Source organism: Empidonax traillii, unplaced genomic scaffold (genome assembly GCF_003031625.1).
Source record: "Empidonax traillii isolate 1590-97213 ecotype Southwest subspecies unplaced genomic scaffold, ASM303162v1 scaffold126:size1624879, whole genome shotgun sequence".
NCBI classification, from domain to species: domain Eukaryota; kingdom Metazoa; phylum Chordata; class Aves; order Passeriformes; family Tyrannidae; genus Empidonax; species Empidonax traillii.
In genome coordinates, this window is record NW_020955319.1 from 411,806 (window position 1) to 436,715 (window position 24,910).

At 40.5% G+C, this 24,910-nt stretch overlaps 1 protein-coding gene across 2 annotated transcripts in view; it reads left to right on the plus strand.

Annotated features, from left to right (window-relative positions):
- GRHL2 (grainyhead like transcription factor 2) overlaps positions 1 to 24,910 on the plus strand; it is a 62,134-nt gene that overhangs the window by 29,609 nt on the left and 7,615 nt on the right. For both annotated transcript variants that reach the window (XM_027883401.1, XM_027883402.1), the window contains 6 exons: positions 3,351 to 3,445; positions 11,993 to 12,151; positions 16,526 to 16,613; positions 16,695 to 16,831; positions 18,793 to 18,824; positions 20,284 to 20,378. In XM_027883401.1, the coding sequence (XP_027739202.1) occupies positions 3,351 to 3,445; positions 11,993 to 12,151; positions 16,526 to 16,613; positions 16,695 to 16,831; positions 18,793 to 18,824; positions 20,284 to 20,378 (606 nt within the window). The remainder of the gene's footprint in view (positions 1 to 3,350; positions 3,446 to 11,992; positions 12,152 to 16,525; positions 16,614 to 16,694; positions 16,832 to 18,792; positions 18,825 to 20,283; positions 20,379 to 24,910) is intronic.

The window sequence follows — 24,910 nt, forward strand, 5'->3', positions numbered from 1 at the left end:
AGGCCAGAATAGCTCCCAACTGCATTTCCCATGAAAGTATCAAGCTACATTTAGCAAAATCTCTCAGTTTTACCATCAAATGATCTAAATGAGAAACTTAATCCAAATTTGAAGCTGATGTCCTCCTTGAACCAGATAACCTCTAGGGGTTCCTTCCGTGCAAAATTATATTGAATAACGCTTTACATAAAAATTCAGGACCTTGCAGGGGTCCTGTAAAGGAATACCGAGTTAGTGTCCAGGGCCTGTGTAGTTAAAACAGAGAATTAGGTGTCTGTAAATCTGTATCACCTGTTCCATAAAGTTTTATAGTCTTTAATATTATTTTAACTTGATGTTTGTAGCATGTTTAACATCTGTGAATTCTTTTTAATTGTTTATGAATGCACTTTTAATCTAGAGCGTGATGTGGTCTTCAGCAGGCAGAAGATCAAATGAGTTTGGGATGCTCTAGTTCTGGACTCCAGCTGTTCAGTCCTCAGATAGGGGCGGGGACTGTGCTTGTGCTGCTTTCCACAGTGGCACAGGTCTGTCTGTCTGCCTTCTGGCCTGCAGTTACGTTTTGGAGATCAGAGGAAATAATGACCTGCTGCTTCACTCCTGACACCCAGGGGTCAGTCACTGCTTTAATTTGTTAAGTGTACTGGCTGGTGCACCTCTTGCGAGCAAGGATGGTTGAAAGGATTAGATGCAGTACCGGGTCTGTAGATGCGTTGGTATTAATAGCATAAGCTTGTACTTACATGTAAGCAATTCCTTAGTGCTTGAGGAATAAACCTGAGGGCTTGATGCTTATTAAGCAAGAAGGTAAGGCATTTTCTAGAATTTAGGCTGCGTGCTATAATGGATTTTTCTGAAGAAGGAGGAAGGCATGCTCACTCTTTTTAGCATGAGTAAAGAGGGGAAAAAAACCGGCTTTTTTTTCCACAGTGCTGTGACATTTGATCACTATTTTTTTCTTTTAAAATAACATGAAATAAATAATTCAATACTAAGGTACAACGAATATTGATTATTTAGAATCAGTACAATAATTTGAAAAATAGCAGAACAGGTTCAAATATGAAGAGTGGTTGTGGAATCTGTGTGCTGCTCCAGAAACTTACCTATGTTTTTTCTGGGGATAGTTTGTGTTATTTATGTGCACAGCTACTATATATATATATGCGAAAAAACTAAAAAAGCTACTACAAAGTTATGTAATGCATGATTAGTATTTAACATCTAAAATTTGCCATTGTTTAATATGCAGTTTATGTAACACAGGAGGAAATAATTTCTGTACAGCCATTTTCTTGCATATTGAAAAACCCCAACTTTCTGGTAATTCACAGAAGCAAAAGAGGAAAAATTGTAGTCACTCTAAAAGCTTTCAAATATCCTTGGATGTGAATTTTTTCTTAATCAACTGAAGATCCTTCTTTAATTGTCTGTAAATTGAGAGGAATAGGATACGCTTCTGCTTTTTAACAGCATGTCACATAGACACTCCATGAGATTTGTGTATGGCAATTAAGGAAGCAGAGGCGTGTGTGGGGGGAAGGGAAAGTTTGGTGGGATGCGAGGTTCTGACAGCCTTTTAGGAGAAGAAAACAAGTGTCTTTATGAGACATCTTGTTCATGTCTTTCCAAAGTGCACCTACACAGCACGCCCATATGCAGCAGTCAGTTGCACAAGACACTTTCTGGTGAATCATAAATTTAGAGGTGGGTCGATGTGTGCACATGCGTATTAAACTACTTATGTGCCTTCTAATTCCTCTCATTTGCATTCCCTCCCTGAATTTAGATAGTGAAGCCAATGACTTCAGTTAGAAAGGAGATCTGAGTTCTTGGTGGGAATAAAAAGCCGGCCTGCCCTCTCAAATACTGTGTTAATTTACTACATTACCAAATATCTTGTGCTGTTTCTAAGGGTTTGAACTGTGATTTTTTTATTGTATCCCAAGCCATTTATGTGTCCCATAGACACAGTTTCACTTGCCCAGTGAGATGTCAGCATTCTTGTGTTTCAGATGAGAGAAAAGCATACTGATTGCATGTCTCAAATGTTAAATAATCCTCCATGCAGAAATGGTTTTGTTATAAATGATTTTATAGCAGTTATTACGTAGAAATTGTTTTTTAGAGACCAACAGTTTAGAAGAGCAAAGGCAATGAATACTGAAACCATTTGTGTGCCTTACGGAATACAAAAACATCCTCTTTCCATAACTGATTACAAAGCTAAGAATCAGCATGCTTCTAAGGCACAGATTTGGGCAAATATTAGATCAAGGGTGTAATCTCAGCCCTCTGGCACCGAGTCCAGTTACAGCCCTGGGGGGATTCTTAGGAAATGTATATGTCCCAGAGGAGTTGATGCATTTGCATGAACAATCTGGAAGTTCCTTTAATCGAGCAGATATTACCTGCCACTTCTCTTAATCTGTCAACAAAAAGAAGAAAGTCTGTGAACTGGCCCACAAACAGGGAGAAAAAGGAGGCTCGTTCCTCTTTTCAATAATAAAGAAGACTTGGGAGTTGTATGGTTTATGTGGTTTTACATCCTTAGTATTTTTGGGGGGCTGTTGGGTCAACTTTGAATTTTCTCTTCCCTTTTGCTTTCATTCCTTACTAAATGCTCTCTTACTCATAGTATTAACAGCCGTTTGGGAAGAAGTGAGAAGAAGGTGCAGATTTTGCAGTCAGACAATTTAAAAATACCTTACATTAGATTGTTTACTGTTTCAGTAGCATAAAAACTTTGGAAAAAAGGGTCTTTGTGGTTTGGTTTCTTTGCAGTTTTTTGTTAGTTTGTCTTTGTTTTGGTGTTGGTTGTTGTTTGTTTGTTTGTTTAGGTTTTAATAGAGAAATGTTGGTCCAGCATCTTGTGCAGTAATTCCTAGGAAAGTTGAAACAGCTGTGTAAGAAATGTACACTACTGATGATATCCTTCAATTATAGCTCTTAGCCTTTTAGAAAGCTTCTTTAGGATTTACTAAAATGCTATTTATTTATGTCAAGTTTTGAACAGTCTCTTTAAATGCTTCAGTAGTTTTTTAGTTAATTTTTTGGTTTTGGCCATTCCTTGGCCAAATAATGAATGCACCCACTCATTGCCACTCGAGTCACACTTACTTCTTTTCGAGAGCAAGAAATAGTTTGTAAGAATATCAGCCAGTGATATACTATGCATAAGACTCAAGTTGCATTGTTTTATCTCTTTGCAATTAAGGTAATTAATAATTAATCATAAACAATACAAGAGGCAGTTTTGATGTGTTAGAGATGAAGAAGCAGAGATGTACTATGAACTGTGAAAGTTCAATTTTTTTTATGGGTCTTTTGTTTGTTTGGTTTTTTTACAGCTGATTACAAGGAGAGTTTTAATACCATTGGGAACATTGAAGAAATTGCATTCAATGCCGTGTCCTTTACTTGGGATGTCAATGAGGAGGCAAAGGTGAGGAAAAGCCATGCAGATGATATCTCTATATAAGTACCATCCATCCCTAGTCACTGTTCCACTTCTCTCTTTTTTGCAATATAAGAAGGGTTGCTGGTAGGTGCCCAGCCTGAGAAACAGTAGAAGTTTTTTTTCTTATTTGCAAAGTCAGGTGTAGGACACAAGGTGAATATTTTCTTTCTCTAAACTCTGAACTTCCTTTTTACACTATGAATATCTCAAATAATCAATACTCTGTAAGTTAGACTATACCTTCCCTTGTGTTGGTGCCATTATTTTTCACAGTGTTACACAGACTCTCCTTGCAGTTGGAAATGAATGTATTTTTGAGGATTAATGCTTTTTTCCCCCACTTTTTATTTGTTTAAATGGTCAAGTACCCTCAGGCACGGGGTTTTACATTCAGGATTGTGACTGCAAAGTGGACCTATATATAAACCAGGACAGAAGAACACCTTAACGAGTTTCTTACAGATAAGGTTGTACAAAGGCTGTCAGTGCTTCAGCTGCATGGACTAGTGTGGGAGAAGTGAAAAGCTGCCGGTAATTCTAAGAAGAAGTTGGCCCCCCGGAAGGCAAACAACAAGGGAAATAGGCTGTGTGAAATGAGTGAGGGTAATGCGGTACTCTTGGGGATGTAGAGTTAGTTAATAAACAGCAAACACTGTTGAGCTTGGCAAACTCCTGATACCATTTTCACATTGAATACAAAATGCCCAATGTTCAAGTAATGCAATGAATCTTTCAAATACAGAGACATCTTCTTGCATGATTCCCCACTGCATTTCTAACAGAGGATTAGAGAGATTGTATCAGTGAGTGAGTCCTGTGAGAGATTGCATCGAGCATGGGGCGGTGGTGTTAAGACTCACTGTCCTGACTCGCTGACTGAAGGTGCTGAGGTTTGTAGTAACAGAGGGATTTTCATCTCTGATGCACATCTTAAAAGCAAAGACAATAGTTCTGAAAACCACCCAGCTCTTTCAAAAGCAGGCCTTGGTAAACAGAGTTGTACTTGGCCCAGTTGCTAATGTAGCTATATTTACTCATCTAATGATTACATTGTCACGGCCCCAGGTATTTCCCTATTATGTGATTCCATTTCAAACTACAGCTGTATGTTGTTCTCTCCAGTCACAGCAGGTGACTGTTGTGTGTGTGTGATCATTATGCAGGGGGATACAGCAAATAACAGGTTTGGGATCTTCAACACAAAAGACTTTCTCAAGGACCTTTACAGAAATGCTACCAGGGCTAGAGCATGGCAGTCTTGTCCCACTGGCATCTACCATTCCCACTGCCAGGGCTGGCAGTTCTTTTGCACATTTGCATTTGCACCTGCAAGCCAGACTTAGCAGAGTTAGATCTATTGATCTAGAAACAAGAAAGTCACATCCACTAGTGTCAGGTGATAACCTTGGGACATTTTGTTCTAATCTCATGCCATTCACATCGCTCTTGCCTTGGCTGCCAGAACATGAAGAACACAACTCTCGCAATGGTCACTGGAAGTAAAACATACTAAGGTTTTTAAATAAAGACTCTCTTACTGTTACTGGACTAAAAAACTGTCAGGAGTGAAATTTAAGCCACTTGTATTTCTGTGGGAAGTAGTTATTAACATGCAAATTGGCTTATGCATATTTATTTTGGGAGATAGTTAACAAATATCTGATCTTTTAAGAGCTTATGCAGTTTAAGAGAGCTGCAAGTGTATTGGTAAAAGTAAGAGGCTTCATGACATGCTTTGGTGTTGGGCTATGAAGCATGAATCAGGCTGTATGTGAAAGGTTATCACCTTACCCGCACTAAAGTGTCTCCCTCCCCACGCGTGTACATGTTCCTGCTTGCTTATTCCTCCTGTAGGAGAGTCTAATACAATAACCAGTTGCACTGGGTCTGGGGATTCCCATAGGATGCCCTTGTGGTGTTGGAAAGCTGTGAACTCTGAGGCACGTCACTGAAGGCTGTTTCTTCTCCAGCAATTACCTCATCCAAGAGAGATGAAGAATTTCAGGGCATAATTACAGACTCTTTTCCTAAGCCTTTTGAATGATGATCTTTCAACTGGCTCCATTGTTTCTGCTCAGTGTTGTTTTCTCTTTTCCACCACTATTTCAAGACTAAAACTTAACCCACTCAGAGGCACAACAGCTTTTCTCTTTGGAGTCAGACAAGAGTAGTGCAGAGCAATTCTTTGCAGGGCCTCTGAGGTGGGATGTGATGAAGTACTCTACTGTCCTGGGAAGAAACAAAGAAAATGGAGTTGTCATTCAAAGTGCACAGGGGAGTGATCTGGAAAATCAAGCAAAAGCAGCAGAAATCACATATCCAAATATGCCTGCCTAACTCTCCTGGGAGACTAAATCTTGCATCCAAGACCTATCTGGAACATCAGATTTCTCACTTTCCTACTCCACCTGGAGAGCAGCTGATTTAAAGCTGTATTTCTCCTCATTTAAAGCCAGATTTCTCCTCCCACGCACGAGCAGAGCAGGCCCTCCTTCTCCAAGCCCTTCAGGATGAGGGTATAAGAGCATGGGTGTGACAGCCAGAGTCTGCCTGCTAACAGTGAGCCTGTTAAGGGTTGATGAGGCAGCATCTCATGTGGGTCTTACGGGGAAGAATCAGGAGTTCAGAGGCAGAGAGGCCTCCCTCCATTACCCCAGTAACTGTGATTGGAACTGAGCTGTTGGCTCCAGCTCCCCATGCTGAGTGCCTTGTCTTCAGCTGCTGCTTGGCAGAACAAGATAAGGGAAAGGGAATCTTGTACAACACATGTCAAGCTGTGGAATAGGCTCACTATTGCTTTGTGTGGACTAAGGAAACATCACCAAAGTGAGAAACACCATTCTGCTGTATCTGGTTGACAGCAGTCCCCTTGCCTTCTGGCAGAGCAGAGTTTGTCCTGGTGTATCCTTACCTTCTAGAACAACATCCTTTTCTGTTGGGGCCCTTGTCTAGAGGTCGCTGTGGAGCTTGTGGTTCAGAGCAGGGTACAGGAAAATAAGGGGAAAACTGTAGCCATGTCAAACCCTACCTTATGCTTCCTTAAGACAAAAATACTGTACTGTAAGGGAACAGAGGTAGGAAGAGAAGAACAGTTTTGTACAATCCATCTTTGTTTCTCTCCTATATTTAATTCTGTGTATAAATATGCAACATTTATGGGCAAGGTGATCTGTCAGCTCCCTTTGGTTGAACCTGAATGCTATGTTTGGTATTTTTAAAGGAGTTCTTTTCAAAAAGATGAGGAAGGGAACAACAATTAACAAGAACTGGCTGACTTTAAAACGTCTATTTATAATATGCTAGATGATAGGTAGTTGCCTTGCTGTTGCCCCATAGAAGATTTTTTTTGCACCATCTGACTGGTAGACAATATTCTAGTGGAGGCTTTTGAACAGAGTTCAGTTTCATTTTTAATAGACAGTCATCTGTCTGCTTATAGCCTAATTGCTGTCAGAAGTTAGTTTGCAAGAAACATAATTATGAATCAGAATTCTCCTGGTCAAAGGAGAATATATTTGTCATAAACTGTACCAATTCCTTGAGATATGCCTTCTCTGTGATTGGTAATTTGCTAATTTAAAATGGTGAGGATGGTGTTAATTCTGAAACAATATGTTAATTGCATATTTTTATGGAAAATGCTTTTTAACCTTAAATTCAAAGATGTGAGTTCAGTGAGCAGTTGCTAAAGAAAAATGTCACAAAAAATAATTTTCAGTGATACCAAGAGGTTACTGATTTCTGCTGAGCACCGCAACTTGGACGTGTGGTAAAGAGATGTTAGTGGATATGTAGTTGAGGCAGATGCTGGCATATGCTCTTAGGTGTGCGCAGGAGTTGTGCACTCGGCAGTTGTTGTGTATACTTGCGTGCAATCATTGTCCTGCTATATTTAACTGAAATGTAGATCTTTAATCCAAAGCATGCTGAAGCCTCTGGGAACCTTTCCAGTTATTTAATGAGTTTTGGCATAGCCCGTACACTAATAAGCTGTTTTCAAAGAGTGAGTGATTTGCAGGATTAGTTTCTTGGATATTGTGGGCCAAAGTGAGATCCAGTTCCAGTGGGCACAATGGTAAAATCTGGCTTATAGTGTCTCTAGTAGTGATTTGTATTGTGGCAATCCATAGTTCTTTAACATTGCTAGTGATACTTAGGACAGGCTTTGACTAGTATAAGAATTATTTTGTTCATAATCACAAATTTCCTTCTTAAGTTCCATCAAATTTAATTTAATTAGGAAGGAAATTAACATTTTCTCCACTCTCAAAATTTAAAGGTTAAAGAAAAAGAGGCTTTGTTTTAGGGAGTTAGTACCAGAAATTATGTAGGATTAGATCTGGCAACTACTTAATAATCCATGTCTGTCTGTGCAAGTGTGCGTATATATATATATATAAAAATATATATATGTGTGAGACATGCACACCCACGTGTATATATTAAAGAAGAGTTAACCTCTGGTAGCACATAATGTTGAAATCCAGTGTATACAAATGGCTTGGTAAGTATGCATCTGGGATTCAAGGCAAATGGCATTTTTATGTAGTTGCCGGGGTGTGGTGTGGGTTGAGGAAGCTTCAAAAGAGTAGTGTAAACATTTGCTGGAGACATTTGTATTGAAGTAAAACAAAGGTTTTACCTTTGTGTGGGATTTATAAGGTAACGGCTGGCAGGAGAAACTATAAACCCACACTTTTTGTGTATAGGAGGAATGATGGGATTGATGTTAGTCATTTGAGAGACAAGTCATTTAACTCTTTGTTGTTACTGTCTGGAGGGATGAACTTTTTAAAACCAGGGTTTTAAAAAGACCCATCACCCAGGTGTAGGTTCTATGTGTTACCAGTATTCAGTAGAGAAATTGCTGTAAGTTTCTGATTTTGTGCCATAACACACTCTTCCCTCCCTTCTGCCCCTGGCTCTTTCTGAGACAATGGGAGCCAGAAATGTAAATAGTAATGAAAGGCTTATATTAAAAGTTTCGTAACTGTAGACCTTTAAGGTGGATAAGCTGAGAGATCACAGCAGGAGTCATGTTGGCTGAATTAAATGATAAAAAGGGAAATACACTTCTGAGCCTTGTTTTCTCTTAAGGCAGCTTACTGCGTTTGTGTCTTGTACATCCCTAATTATGCTGCAGTATTTAACAAACAGTCAGTAATTCACATAATAGCAGCTACACCATGGAGGAGTGCCTTTCCCGAAAGAGGGAGTGCTTTTTCTAGACATGCTGTATATCCAACAGAAGAGTTGTCGTTGTTTTAGGCCACTTTTGAAACTTTCTCAGCACTGAATGTTTCTCCAAATTAGTATTTCATTGCCAACGGCATGCCTGAGCTGGAGACTAGATGGGTGGAACTCTGCCATTAATTGCTGTAATCTGAGATATACTGATACTAAAAAAAAAGACATCACTATAACGACAACCCAATTGATAGCAAAACATTGTTAAAATCCAGTTTGCACAGGAGAAAAAGAAGTTTGTAAATGAATTCAGATAGACAATTATAGTCACTTTTATTAATAGAGTTCTAAGACAAGTGTAGACAGAGCTGGGGAGGGAGACTGATTTCTACTCTGCCACTGGCATTTCTACTTAACTCTAACCATGTTAACTTTACTATGTAAGAGACCTCAGCAAGGAGGATCTTAAACCTGGGTATCTGCCAGGAGAAGAGGAGCAGTGCTTTTTCTTTTCATGTCTGAAAATAGGGTTGTTTTGCCCTTTGTCTCATTGAGAGTGGGAATACCTGTGTTACAGACGGGAGCTGAGAGAGAGGAAGATGAGGGTTGTAAAGGGCAAAGCAGGCTGTGCTTGGACAGGTGATTGAAATCATTGCTGCTCAGAGCAGGTCACTGCTTTGTGGAGATGGTTTCTGGTCAGAGCAGGGGATAGAGAAGGGAACTGTCCAGGTGTTTCCCCAGGTCCTGTTCACCATAGCAGCCCGCTGCACCACTGTATTAAAACTGGTGTGAATCCTTAGTCGTGCAAAAAAAAAAAAAAAAAAAGACACCTGCACACTCCTCTTATTTTCCAAATCCAAAGTCAGTGTTGTGCTTCACAGGGAAAAAAATAATAGAATATTGTGTGGAGACAGAAAATTTTCCCCAAATGAATGATCTATGTTAATTGGAACCCATCTGTCTGTCTGCGAGGTGCAGATGATAAGACAGAAAGTATAGTACACTTCATGTACGTGAACGTACAGTCATTGCTCCTCAGAGAGATGCTGATGTATTACAGTGTCAGGACAAGACATTGAGTCTTACAGCACATATCTATTATTCATACTGAATAATCTGTTATTGCTGTATAGGGACTCTTGAAATGATAAATTCTGTGTTCCCCAGCCGCTCCTACTCTGCTCCGTGATTGTGGAGGCAGTGAAAGAGATGACACACAGTGTATGTAGTTGATTAGGGTGGGACAAGATCTTTTTTTACTTCTCAGCTAAACGTGCAGCAAATGTTGCAGATGCACAAACTGCTGAGTAGATGCAAAACCTGCATATTCCCTCTCACATTTCAACTTACGGTTTGGAAAATCCCTGTGCAGAAGTATGAGCTAAAGTACAGACCAGATTTCTGTTTTATGCCAGACCTCATTCCACTCCTAAATGTTCACACACACTTAAAACTGTTGCCCTGACACTGTAAAGGAGTCTGAAGGCAAATGAAATTGAGGCTGTCATATTTCAAAGGCGTATGCGCCCGTATCTACACTTACCTTTGGAGCAGGAGGAGAGACCAGCTTGTAATTTGAAACAGAAAGAACACTATCAGCTTCAAAATCAGAGTTTCACCTAGGGCCCTTCCCCGCCTCCCTCCTCTTCCCGCAGTTAAAGTTCAACTATTTCATTTGTAAATGCAGTTCTGTGATAGAATCAGAAGCAGAAAGTGGAGGGGCCATTAGCTCAGTCAGGCAAACAAGCTGGCTCCATCATAAAGACCGTGACTGTAATGTTAACTTCTACCATGAGGGTGAAGTGTGCCCCACCAGCCCTGGGAGCCCTTCTTTATTCTCAGCCGCCTTTCTTAGGGATGTTGCATTCTGAACAGCCACACAGTTGGTTTATTTTCCCTGTTTGTGGATTAGGGAGGGGTTCCTTCATGCTCTTCCTTCCTGAAACCTCCTGGACCATGGGCCTGCTGCTCCCTCCTCTGCCCAGCAAGGTGTGCATCAGGTCTGTTTGAGAGACCTGTTTGAGATCTCTTCCTTCCTGAGTGTCAGGTTTCACATCCTCTTGTTTCAGGAGATACTGGTGTTTTCTTTGTACTTTTCCCTAGTTCACAGTTTGGGGGTTTTGTTTGTTTGGTGGTTTGTTTTTGATTTTTAAACTGAGGAAAAATTAGAAGTAGAATCAGGTCAGTGCATAATTGTCCCAAATTACTATGTAATGCATATATTCCTTCATTCATGGTATCCTGACTGAAAGCTATCAATGGTATTTCAGTTCACAATTCTTGCTGTTCATCAGAATAGTCCTTGCAAGACTGGTGGTAGGAGATCCCTCTTCCAGGTCCTGTACAGACATGGCAGATGAGACACACTTTGTCCCATGGTACCAATGGAGTTAGAGAGCAGGAGATGACTAGTGGCTATCAACTGACATAAGTGGTTGTAGAAGAGGAGCAGGAGGTGGATTTCTGAAGCGCAGACAAGCAGGGGGCTCGCCAGGAATGGAATGCATTGCCTATTTAAGTAGTTGCTACATGACAAAGAGGACTTTTGAGGAGGGGTAGGGAGTAGTTTTATAAATGTTTGAGCTTCCCAGTTTGAAAGACAGGATGAGATGCATTTTTGAAATTAAAGGAAGACAATGAAGGACCCTTGAAGTGAAGATCAAGAAAATTTGTAAAATAAAAAAAAAGGGTAGGGCTTATCATTGCCCCACTGAATTTGAATTGTGAGCTGTCAGAAGAACAAGCCAGACTGAAGGCAGCTGGAAAGGACAAAGCAAGATGATCTGTATTAGCAAATAGTGCAAACATACAGGGCAGGTTTCTAGAATGAAGCAAGTCACAGCTAAAGACCTGACATCCCTGAGAGGCACAATTTTGGAACATTTTAGATTATCTTTAGTCAATTCCCGTGGACTGAGCAACCTTTAGCAGCTGGAGCAACTGAGGAGTGCTCCTAGGACACATCTTCTGGTGTGGCTCTTCCGAAAAGAATCCAGCTCGTGTACTCTGAGCTCTCTGGTGTGAACTAAAGCATGGTAAGTTGGGACAACCAAATGATTCAACTCAAATGTGAGCTTCTGATCCAAACTGAAGTGCCGATACATGCCTTAAAATTTTCTCCTTCTTCACAGCATGGGAGCACCTTTGTTGGATTTAGGACAGAAGTCGTGAATAAATGTGTATATTGCCAGAGCATGCATCATAGTTGAATTAATAACTGTTGGGTTTTTTGGGGGGTGAGTAGGGTGGTGTATCTGCTTTTATTTTCCCGTTTGTTTTCATGTGTCTCTGGAAGTTTAATCACTGTTTGTACCACATTTTAAAAGTAATCTCTCTGGCACACAGATTTTCATCACAGTGAATTGCTTGAGCACAGACTTCTCCTCACAAAAAGGAGTAAAAGGGCTTCCTTTGATGATTCAGATTGATACGTACAGCTACAACAACCGCAGCAATAAACCCATCCACAGAGCCTATTGCCAGATCAAGGTCTTTTGTGACAAGGTAAGTGGAAAGCACAGTTACCGTGGATAGACAAGGATCCTTGTTAGACAATTTATTATTACTGTATTTTAGACCTAATTAAATGTTTTTCCCTAGAGAATTGTGTTTAATGGTAGCATTTGGACAAGCTATGTCACAAATCTAGCAGATTATTATGTAATTATTTTACTGCTTTGCAGCCTTTTTGGCCCTGATTCCTCAGCTGGTGAGGAATAGTTGGACTTTTAAAGGGCATTTTGTTTTAGGTCATGATTCTGGAATATCAAAAAAAATGAGAGAAAGTGCAAATGTGAAGATCTCTGCTGGGAAGGTCAGTGCTGATGATAGGCTCACGCAATGCCAGTCTGCTGAGGTTGTCCCTCCTGGCTCTAACAGCCAGGATAGGTAGCATGTACACTTTGTGGAGATGCTCTGACAGAGAAATGCACCTTTCAGTAAAGGTCTGTTAAGCTCTCTTCTGATGCAGTGGAAAACACCAAGTCCCAGTGATGCAGCTGATGGATTTCCCATCTCCCTTGATTACAGTCCCTGATTTTGGAAGCTTCAATGAGACCTCCATATTGCTAGGATTTTTTTATTAAAAGTAAACTGCAAAAATAGATTAGCCTTTCCCATTTTGTAGTTCAGTAACTAATTTTTTGTGTGTGCTCACTCCCTCTTTTGCAAAATTTTGTTCTTTTACAGTACATTTGACTGCTCCTTTGTGGGAACTGGTAAGGTTTTTCAGCTCCCAAACATGGATCATGCCTTAATGGCTTAGCCAATGTCATGGTCAGCTGTATATATCATCAAGTAGAAACAGTTGCTCAGAAATGTTATGTCAGTGATAATTCTTAGAAGAGACTGTGACCACTTTTCGATTGTGTTTAACATCTGCCAGCTGATGACTTTATCCCTCCTGAGAAAGATTTTCCATGGGGGAGCTGATGCCTGAATTCCAGTCAAGGTTCAGGGATTCAAGAGTCTACATCTATTTAAGTGACTTGAAAGTTTATCCAAATTAGTCTTGCCATCTTACAGGTGGGAATAGAAAGACAAAGGCCATGCTCCAGGCAATATGTAACATTAACTTTTTAATGGAAAGGGTAAGAGTTCAATTGTTCCAGGACTTTCTGTTGCTGCTCCTTCCCCCTTTTCGGTTCATTCCCTTGTTGCAAGTCTTGACAACGGGATCTTGAGGGCTAATCAGTCAGCTGTGTTGGTGGAGCAAAATCTTTGGAAGTAATGAATGTAAATGTATGCACTGAGGTCTTGCAGTCAAAATGCTATGCTTTTAATTGTAACTTTGAATGTCAAATATTTAGAGATTTGAAGCTACAGCTGGATGTTAAAAGCTTGGTAAATATCAAAGGAACAAGTCATTTTCATCTACTTGTTTTTGAAGAGCAATTAGAAAAAATTGAATTATTTAAAAAAAGGAAGGAAACTCAGAGCATAAACTCATCAAGGGTGACCTGTAGGTACAACTGGTGGAGATTTTGAATAATACATGTTCGTTGCATCTATTGGCTTAATTGGTGCTTCAAATATCCAGACTAGAAAGCAGGAAATTAATGTTGAGTCTAATAATCAAAACTGTCTCAAAGTAGAAGATCAGAGGGTTGTAAAAGTGTTACACGCATCAAAATTGTATTGGAAGTGGGAACTGAAGGGCTCAAGAGTATCGATAATGGGATATATATCTGTTTAATATAAATGTATACATACACATACTGCTTTTTAACTTAATGCAGATGTGAAAATAAGTTGAGGGAACAAAAATTATTGAGGTCAATTCCCATGACAGTTCATGTGCACTTGGAAGGAGACTGAGGCTTGCTTCTCCCCTAACTTATCCTGTCAGATCTTTACCAATATCCCTTTGTCACAGGACTTTCCTGAGTAAACAAATGGTTGGAAATTTTCCATTTAGCTAGTAGTGCTGGAGAGTTCATGGTGCTCAGAAGAAGGTAGCTGGTTCCTCTTGGTATCCTTATCTTTCAAATATGTGAAAATAAAACCCTGGTGCTTGTTAAGGGGGTGCTAAATGGTTCAGCTTCTCTTGTCAGCCTGCAGCTCACCCTCCAGGGACATGAACAGGGCTTTCTGCCACTTTGGGAAAGGCTATGAAGCTGAGGTGGTTATTGCCCACCTCTTTGTCATGGTCAGTTAAAGAGGTATTATTGGGGACCATTGGGACCATTTAAAAAAACCCAGCAAACACATAGTAATTTTTATAAATTTTAAAAGCATGGACTTCACTGTTATGCCCCAATCTGACAGCCTCAAAGAGAAGCTGATGAGAAAAGTGCCTGATTTATTACAGTCATCTGGATCACTGGAACTGCACAGTAAATAAATTAATGTCTTGTAACTGAAATACAGAGTAGCTGTTGTGGAAAGAATTATCTCTGAAGAAATAAAACTGCATTTAGCTAAGTGTTATATAATACATGTACTTTAGTATTTACTCGGGCAATTGCTTAGTTGTAATACTAATTTACATATATAAATTAGAGAGTAACGCCAACTCACATCCAAAGTGTGCTTTGTGACATAAATGTATGGAGATAAATGCTTCAGAGGTTGTCATTGTGTCCTTACTCTCTATTCATCCTCCAGTCTTCTGTCTGTGTTTGTTTTCCATAGGCAATCTTCAAAGCATCTGTTACAGTGCACATCTCGTTTTCTCAGTGCTAATTCTCTCTGCCCTTGCAGTCTTTTTATCCTATGCAGATCACTGATGCTGCATTATGATAAGAACATATAACTTTTATTCCTTAAATAGGTTGTCAGGGAAATTTGCTACCAGACCTATTTATATTTATATGTTGCAAGATGCTTTAGCCACTGTGTATGAAGGAACTTGGGCTTCAGAGCTATTTTGATTTTCTTTATGTGATTAGATTTGCTGAAAAGAAACAGGACCATTTGACTTGGCAAATACCATAGCATTGTTCCAAAGTAAAATAAATGAATCCACTTTTCTTTAATCTGAGAAACTACATGTTCTTTAGAATATATGCAGTTCCTGCCTCCTTCTCTTCAGTGCATATCATCACAGAGAACATGGATTATCATAGAGTATTGAGCAATTCCAATTCCCTATTAATCTTCAGCTTTAGGGAGAAGAAAGCTCTATGCTCCTTTCTTACAAAGAACAAGTAGCCTTTAATGATACAAATGTACCCCTAGAAACAATTTCGATGAGGGCATAATTCAGAATCCCTTGGTGTCTGCAGTTGAGGTCAGTGACAACTGGATTGGGACCTGAGTCTGGAGACAATGTTTCTGTTTGACACCTTCATGTTTTTTTTAAAGAGCTGTTTCTTCCTCCATCTATTTCAGCCTCTGGAAATCTATTGGTAGATCACAACCAGGAGTACATCTTTCCTTGCATTCTTTTCAAGCTTGGTTCATTGGCTCATGTGTGAATTTTGCCATCTAGAGTGGGTATTTTTGGCTTCCTTACCTCCCTCCCCCCCTTTTCTTTTCAAGAAACTTCCAATTTTAATTGGGGGAAAAAAAACCAACTGTAATCTTGCATGCTGACTGTCTGGGAGCATATGGATCTTTAATACTCTTCACAATGTGATGGGTATTATTTATAAAGTAAATCAGGAGAACTTCAAAGGAGGTGTTGCTGCTTTTTATGTCAATAACAAATTTTATTTTTTAAACTTGTTGAGAGTGTATTTACATAACAGAAGCCTGCAACTTCCCAGGACTTCCTGGTGCCTAGTTAGGGCAGTGCTACATTGCTTTGCCGTTTCTGGAGAGCTTTTCCCTCTTTGAAATGCCTGTCTTTTTCTGTAAAAACCCTTGCAGTGTTGGCAACCTGTCAGCACAACCTTCTTGCACTGTCATATCTCAAAGGCCTCTGCCCAGTTGGTCACAGTGAAGCAATGCCACCCCCAGACAAAGTGGATGGAGGAGAGTTTAGGTAAAGGCATTTAACAGACATGAACTAGGATGGTAACAATGCTGAAGGTGTTTTTTGCCATTACATACACAAAGTATTTGGCCTGAGCATTCTGTCCACTGCAGAGACACTGGGCTTTGCAAAAGTTGTGGTGGCATCATTCCTGCTAGAGACTGCACGCTGCATAAGCTGTCCATCCTGGCTTCTCCAAACCAGTGTGTGGATATGTTCCCCTTGCTGTCTGCGGCCCTGGGAGCTGCTGGTGGTGCCAACTTGAGTTTCAGGCGCAGGTAGTCGATGCGAAGCTGGTACCTTTCCAACAGTCTGGACAGATTTATCTGCAATGGAATAACCAGTTTTTGTTTCAGTATTTCTGATATGTCAGCTGCTGTAGTTCAAGGCACTGCTAATTACGATGGTCTCAGAGGTTCCCCTAGGGTAATAATATCTGTGTGTTGTCTTGTTTCCATCAGGGAGCAGAAAGGAAAATCCGAGATGAAGAGAGAAAGCAGAACAGGAAGAAAGGCAAAGGCCAGGCATCCCAAGCCTCGTGTAATAATGGTAAGATGGGCCTTTCTGGTCTGGGGCTAAGGCACGCTTAACATGCCTCCTCTCACAGCCATGTTGCTTTGTGATCTGCAGCTGAAGGGAAGTTGAGTGCACTCCCTTTGCAGAAAAAGAGTGATATCACCTTCTTCAAAACAATGGCTGACCTGGATTCCCAACCAGTTCTCTTCATACCGGATGTTCACTTTGGAAACCTACAAAGAACTGGACAGGTAGGAAATTATAATGAGATGAGCTGGTGCCCACTTGCCATCTGTCTGCCTCTACTCTAGGGCAGATTTTAGGAAAATAAAATCATTGTTCCTAGGGGTGCTTGTTTCAGCTCTTGTTTTTATAAACACAACTCTTGGTGAGTCACATATACAAGAGTTTATAAAGGATAAGTACCTTTCCAAGTTCTGGGTGTGAAGAAGGAGTTTATACTTCACTGACAACTGACTAGTTTGTATTTGTTATGGTTTTGTTATTCTTTTGCTGGGAAGAAAGAATGGAACAAATAGTCAAGAAATAGGTTGATTTGTGACTGAAACAAAGTCTGATTTTGCATGTGCTCTTTGGCTAGATGAAGTGAAGTGCCACCTTGTGGTAGCAGAGACCCCCCTCCCTGTCACAACTGAAGACGAAGACCAAGCTCTTACATGAATAGAGAGGTCAAGAGCAGGGTTACTGAACACCACTGTCCATTTTCTGTTGTCATTACCTAGAGAACTGAAAATTCCTTGGAAAAAATATTTTCAGTCTACCAAGTAAAACTCTGTCATGCTAATGTTAATATTCAGTATTGCCAATTACCATCATCAGTAAACATTAGGGAGTCTTTGCTGACTTGGCTTTTTTCTACTTTATCGCTTGCTGGGACATTGCAAACCTGAATTGGAGGGTCAGCTCTGACAATTTTTTTACTGTGAACCTGTTATTTATTAACATCTCAGAGAGTAAATGAGACCTTTATGCATGTGTTTAAATATTAAGATGATGAAGATTAAATGACACTGTTGGAATTGTCAGTTATTTTAAAGCAGAATTGTGGTAGAGCGAAGCACAAAGAGCGCAGACATTGCAGTCGCAGCTGTCACTGACTCTCCAAAATTGGAAAGACGCCCACTCACATATCAGTACTGGGTACCTTCTGTCCTCATGGCTTTCAAACCAGAATGTGAATTTGTCTCAAAACAGGAGAAGGTGGAAGCATTCTTTAGTATATGTAATCCTGTAAATAATTTTCTAAACTAACTGGAAGATACCCTGGTTTCCTAGCTCTCAGGCAATGTTCAGCCATGTCTTTTATTGCTGTAACTCATAGAATGAGTTACAGACCTTGGCTTTGCACACACACACACCTGAGCTATTTTCATTGTGCAGGCTCAGAAGCAAAAGCTCTCAGTGAGAGCCAAGTGTTCTCTGAGTCTTGCCAGCAAAAGTGCTGGAAACCCACCTGAGATGCCTTGCTCTGCCCCAGCAGAGCACAGAGCTCTGGTGCCCTGCCTTCAGTAGCTCAGTAGCTGGAGGGCTGGCACACTTGTTGGTGCAGTCCCGCAGTGCTGGCACATTGCAAGGAATTTGGCTGACTGTTCCGTAAAGCCTTTGACAGCAGACTGTGATTTTATACCTCCGCTGCTATTGTTAGCAGCGTTTGCTGCTGTTGAAAATTTGGTCCCACTGTGAGCTGTATGGATTTACACAAAACAGTGATCTGGATTTGGGCTTCTGCTCATAGCCTGTGCAAAAAAATGATCAGCTGTATCATTAGTAATTGTATATCCAGTAGACCTGTAGTTTAATGTTTCTCTCTACAGTTTTATTAGATTTTCAGATACTATTAAAGACAGAGAAAAGTTTGTGAGTGTTGTGGTATTAGGGTTAATTTAGGTGAGTAGTGATCTGATTTAGAGGATTGTAAATTAATTGGGAAAATTATATGAACCAGGGGAGAGGACAATGCCTTTCAAAAATACTTTGATATATTTCCACTAGATAATATTCAACAGCAGTTTCTCTAAGCCACCCTTTTCCCATATCACAGTTGGAGATGTTTTTGTTTCACAGAAGGAAAAGGATTTTTAACATATGAAAAACTGCAAACTACTTGTCTTTTCTGCCTTTTGAAGTTATTCTCTTAAGCAAATGTCTGAGTTTTGGGAATAATTGTTGGGTTTTATTTCTGTCCTTCTAGGTTTACTATAATACAGATGATGAGAGAGAAGGGTAAGAAATTTATTGTTTCACAAGCTTTGCAGTTAGCAGTTCAAACTCATAGAAAGAAGACACAAAACATAAAACCAGATAAAACTGATGCCTTTTCTCCCCCTTCCCTCATGTTCTCCCATTGCTTATGGAGGGTGAGTAATATGTAGAACTGGTAGGGGGAGGTTTATTTTACGGTGTAGCTTTCTTTTCCTTCATGTGAACTGGCTGGTTTTTATATCTGTTTTTTAATACATTTCCAAGTAAAACAGTTTAAAGGACCATAAGGTTCAATGCCAGGACAGGACAATATATTTGATAATGAAATGCCTTTTATATATGCACAAGGGTTCTCAAATAGTTTAAAAACCAGGAATCTTTTGATTAGGCACTGAACTTCACTGCAGTCTTCCTGAAGGCTGTTTAGCAGCACACATGTGTATGTGACAAATACAGGAACTGCAGAGAGAATGGCCAAGTGCCAGAAGAGAACAGCAGAAGGAGAATGGGAGATCCTGGAATGGGAAAAGGTTGGAAATGGGAGCACCCCCTATCTGACTTTGAAGGGGCTGGAAGAATTGATGAAAGTCGCTCTAATAGTTAAGAGGTGCCATAGATTAAGGGCTTTAATATGGGTGGCTGAAGTTCAGCCCACAGTGTGCGCAACTTTTCTAAGTTGCCTAAATCCCAAGTGAGCACCGTTAAATCTGAGAGTTTGGAGTAAGACAACTGCAATCCCATAAACCTGCAAAAAGTGGTCTGTCATAGGGTGCGGCCAAGAACCTGCTGCCGACATTGACTTGAAAACATGAGACCCTTTTTGTTTCTTTTATGAAACTAATATTCTTCACAAGGCTTACGGTGTAATTTGAGAAACAAAGGGGTTTATTGCACCAAGCACATTAGCTTCAGTTCTCTCTTCCAAGACTCCAAGTCCTGCCAGAGCTATGACAAGCAGAGGGGGCAGCTGTTGCTCCTTCAACCCTCAGCTCCCCTGATGGAGCATGTTGCAGCTTTGGGTTGGATCTGGCCCAGCATGTTATTCCTTTTGAATTTGCTGGCTAGTATGGTCTTGGATTTTAGAAATAACGCTAGTGTTTCCTTAGGCTATCTCCTTTACCCCGAAGAGGAGGTAAATCAATGTACAATTGTGGGTTTGGTTCCTTACTTAACTGTTTCTTCCTCCCTACCCCCCTTCCCTCAATATTTAAGGGCCTTTGGGGTTTTCAGATTAGTGAGTAACATTGGAACATATTTTCCTGTCACCTGTCCCAGCCAGTCAGTCTGGGTAATAAAGAGGGCTGGATAGTTCAGATAAGCATCAAAAGCTAAATCCTTGCAGTTTCTGTTTTGGTGCTACTTGAGCAGCTAGTGGGTGTTTATGCCAGAGTACAGAGTGAGTCATGACTGCTGCTGTTGTCTCCTCTTCTTCTGGGAGCACAGTTTTACTGTGACATGGTTCCTGTTTTGTGTATTCTAGTAGCAGTGTCCTGGTCAAAAGGATGTTCCGGCCTGTGGAGGAGGAATTTGGTCCATCCCCGTTGAAACAAGTGAAAGAAGAAGGCCTGAAAAGAGGTAACAGTCGATAGGCAGTTAAAAATAATTTTGTGGAATTCGACCCCTCAAGCTTGGAGGGGCAGGTGTGGCTTGGATCAAGACAATTGCTGAATGCTAGTGCGAATGTAGGTAGATGGGAGAAGAGATTTTAACATACTAGAAATGACTTAAAAGCAGAAAAAATGATAATTAAAAAAAAAAAAAAGGACTGTGCTCTCTCAAGAAGGGATCAGGGCACAAGTGTATATAAAATATAAAAAAGCTGGAAAGTTTCTTGATCCTTGGCCAAGCTACATAGTTCATAAATGTTCCAGTAGCAAATCTGTGGTTGTCTATTTTTAGCTTTTGCTCATCTTTTCTGTTCTGGCTGAGATCACAAGCAAATATGCAAGATGCACTAGGTCAAATACAGAGACCTTAACAGGCAAGCTCCTGCTGACTGCAGACTTAGATTAGCTGGAATAAAGTCTTAGAAAATTCCTACCCAATTAGAAATATAAGGCATGGAGGGACATCTTCCAGCAGACCTAACAGCATTTTTAAGAATTTATTTCCCTTAAATTTTTTTACTGCCTGAGTGAATATTATTACAGTTGCATTTCATATACTCTACCACCTCCTGTTTTCGAGTCTGCTACAAGTGAAGCTTAAGTTGGATAACACTGAAGCAGTGGTTTATGTAGAGCTGTTAAACTTTGCACTGAGGGTGGGTTTGTTCACCAGATCAGCTGTGTGTACAGTCACTTCCAGTGCGGTGCTATTGGTGGTAGCTTCCTACACTGTCACAGTTAAACATCCTGGAGGATATCTGCCATTCCTTCAGCCTCATGAGTTCTGTCATACAAGTTTATTGGAGACTCCAGGGCTTTAACCAACCTACATGACTCAAACTTGCAACTATTTTGAAGTTCACCCATCAGTTTGTGAGACAACAAATCAACAAGGCACAGAAGTGAGCTCAGCTGTTCTTAGATTGACCATTTGTAAGACTCCTTTGAGCTTTGTAGAAATAACTTCCCATGAGCCTGCATTTGCCAAGTTTCTGTGTTGGTTAGGGTGGTGTGCTTGAACCAAGGGAAGATTATAGGATGGAGACTGATATCTCCTTGGAATAAATGTGAACATATTCTTCTTTTAATTAAATCTTAAATTACTTATGCTGACCTCTGAGGTCAGCACTGACCATAGACTTGCCCCTGGTTGACCCAAACCTTGGCCAAATTCACATTATCAGGGCTCTGTCAAGCAGAAGAGGACAGTCATGAGGGCTACATAAAGAACTGTCATTTCCTAAAATTTCACCTGGGTTTCCCAGCTGGAAGCCTGGGAAGTTGCCTGCAAGGAGGTATTGGTTTGCTTTGATTATTTCTGTCCTTTGCTGTGGTTAGTTGTTTTAATGTTGTCCAGGACTTGCAAGCATTTCAAGGGTAAGATTAGAAAGAAAAAAAAAATTTAACTGGTGGCAAAACTATGTTAACTAATTAAATCCAGGAGAGGCATGGAACCAGAGGAGCTGGAGAATGCTCTCTTCACATCCCCTTCCTGTTCAGTGTTTCTTGCAACTTGGACTATGCTGGCTGGAGGCCAAGCGTTTTCCAGTGTGGCCTTTGCTCTGGTGAACTTCCTGCCATCCGGAACCCTGCATCTGGGATTGTGCTGATGGAGTTTAGCTGAATCTGCCCCTTTCCCAATGCTGTCTTTACCACAGGAGTCACTGAGTATTAAAATGTTTAGAAGCTTCTTTTCTCCCAGATTGATCTGGTACAGCAGAATCAACAAGCCCTAGAGAGCAGGTATAGATGGGGCACTGGTGTAACATTTGAGAGAGAGTAGGTCTGATACGTGAAAATATACATTAAAAGCAATGAAATCCCAAGGTGTCTCATTAGCAGAGTAGTGCAAGTAGCAGCTAGTGAGGGGTCCAAGCTCAGCTGAAGAACTGAAGTGACTGTGTAACTCACCTCTGCCTGATGGAACTAATTGTAATACTGTCCAGCAGAAGGAAAGGTATTAAGGGGCAGCCTTCAAGAGAACAGATTAGAAGGGGTTTGCAAACTACAGTAAAACAAGATTCATATTGTCACTCAGGTTGCTGGATCTTTGTGGATTGTTCTTTCATCTCCTTGACCTCTAAGAGAGGTACAAGTGACCAACACAGAAATGTGAAGTATGTTAATCTGTACCAAATGTGAAATGTAGCTAGGTACTTGGCTGGACTTGTGGTCCTTCCCTGTTTTGAGTTCTCAAATCACTTTCCCTTTCAGATTTCATAGGGAGTTTCCTGTTAATTATAAATCCAGCAGCTGAGTTAAGATCAGGTTGATTTCCAGTCCTGTAGTTTTCAGCTTAAAGAAGTTGTATTTTTGTTACCCTTTTTCTCTCAGGAAAGTCATGTTAAACTACACTGAAACATTTTTGATTCATAACAATTGGAGTTTTGTGAACCATCCCTGTGAAGGACAGCATTCACACTTGTTACCAAGGGCTTTTGTGCCTGGGCAATAGTGAAAGGTCCAAATAAGAGAAAGTCAGGTCACAGCTACCAGCCCTACTGTCCTTGACTAAGATGTACCACATCTCCATCCAGAGTCCACTTTACAGAGACTGTAGTCATTAGTCATTGTTCATAGGGTGTTAGTCATGGCATTGATAGTGCCTGGGCTCAGACCTTCCTAATGTCCCAAGTCTTACTGTCCCGTTGTGTCTTTAGTTTCATTTTTGCCACACGTCTGTTGTTGTTAATGCTTTTAAAAGAGGTATCTAACATTGTTCTTCTGCATTTGCACATAATCCTCTGTTTGGTGGCCTGGCCTCCAAAAATCTCCCAGGTGCAACAACATGGCTTGCCTTCAGCAAAGGCTGTTTGCCACTCTGCAGTTTGGTCTATCGGGGCTATTTCTTAAGTAACTAAAGATAAATTTATCACTCCCAATCTTCTGCAATTCTTTTAAACATCTGAAGAGTATTAGGGACTACAGCAGGTTTCAGTGCTGGTAAGAACGGTAAGAACTAAGGCCAGGTAGTGTAAAGGTCCGGCAACTTTGAATTTATCTTTTAACTCTCAGTCAAAACCAGCTCATTACCTGGTACAAGATTTCTACCCCCCCCCCCCCTCCTAATATTGTAATCTGTACTATTAAAGCGAACCCATCTAGATGCCGTGAACATGGGGACAGTAGGATCAGAGGGCATAAGTATGGCTTGTGTTACATGGTCACAGGCATTCAGTGGCAGTGGTACTGATAAGTCCACTGCAGTCCTTGCAGCCCCTCTCCCTCTGCCTTGGCTGTGCCTCCTGCTCCAGGCCACCTGGCCACCTCTTCACAGCTCTGCTGACATGGAGGCTTGTGGGGCTGCATTGTACTCTGAAGCAGGGATCTGATCTGTTTGAAGAACAGCTCAAAAAAAGGGTTGTTTTTTTCCACTCACACCTGCTTTTTGAAAGAGTTCCTCATCCAGGAACATTCACTGAGATGGACCAGAGTAACAGAGTGAAAGGGTGGGGATGAGACAGGGGCTTCCTTAGGCATCACTGCCGTTGGAAGTCATTTAGGAAAGAGTGCTCTAGTGAATCAAAGCCAGGATTTTCACACCTATCAGGGGACAGAAAAAAACAACAAGCCCCCATATGTTTACTAATCCTGGCTCTCTGCGTGTATAATAGTGATTCAAGTTCCCCCTTATCCTTGTAATGGATCCTTCATTCAGCGTAATGTTTCCTGGCACACCAAGCACAACAGAGGATTTAAAGCTCAGCACTGGGATTGTGTATTGTCCCCAACTTGAACCTTGGACCAAGTGATTTTTTTTGCCCCTTTCAGATATGTTTGCAATTGTTAAGGCTGACAGAGGCCAAGATGTTTGTAAAGCTAGGAATTACAGGACAGCCTTCTAGTCACAAGGAAACAGTTACTAAATTAATATGAGTGTTAGTACTGGTAAAATTAGCACTTTGAGTGAGTGCTTGCTCATGCAAATAAACATATCAGACCCAGTAAAATTTAACTCGTCATGTGGGGTTTTTTTGTTCCTTTACAATGACTTTCTCCAGTCATTTCAAAACCTGGGCAAAGAAGCTACAAGTCTCTGCAAATGGGCTTGAGTCCACCCTGCTAGTCTTTACCTTAGAATTAGCTTCAAAACTCTTGCTTCTCTATGAAAAATCTCTGTTGGTTCATATGCACATCATCTGTTGAGTTACCTGATTAAGATATCTTTTGGACTACAAGAATTTGCACTTTCAAAAGATGTCTACCAAAAAAAAAAAAAAAAAAATCAAACCCAACGAAACAAAAAACCTGACACTGCATATGTGTTTGCACCTCATGTTCAGCACTGCTATTTGAAAAGGTATTATTTAGAAAACAAAATAAAGTGCAGAACATCTTATTTAACCTGCTACTTATTGGTCACGTATGATTATGCCTAGAACACTTTTCTAGTGTTTATGCTTATTTGCCTTATAGCAGTCTGCTTTGCTTTTGCTATGTAGCAGCAAGTTTCCTCCTTTTACCTGTACTAGTCAGGAAAAAACAAGAGCTAGAGAAGGC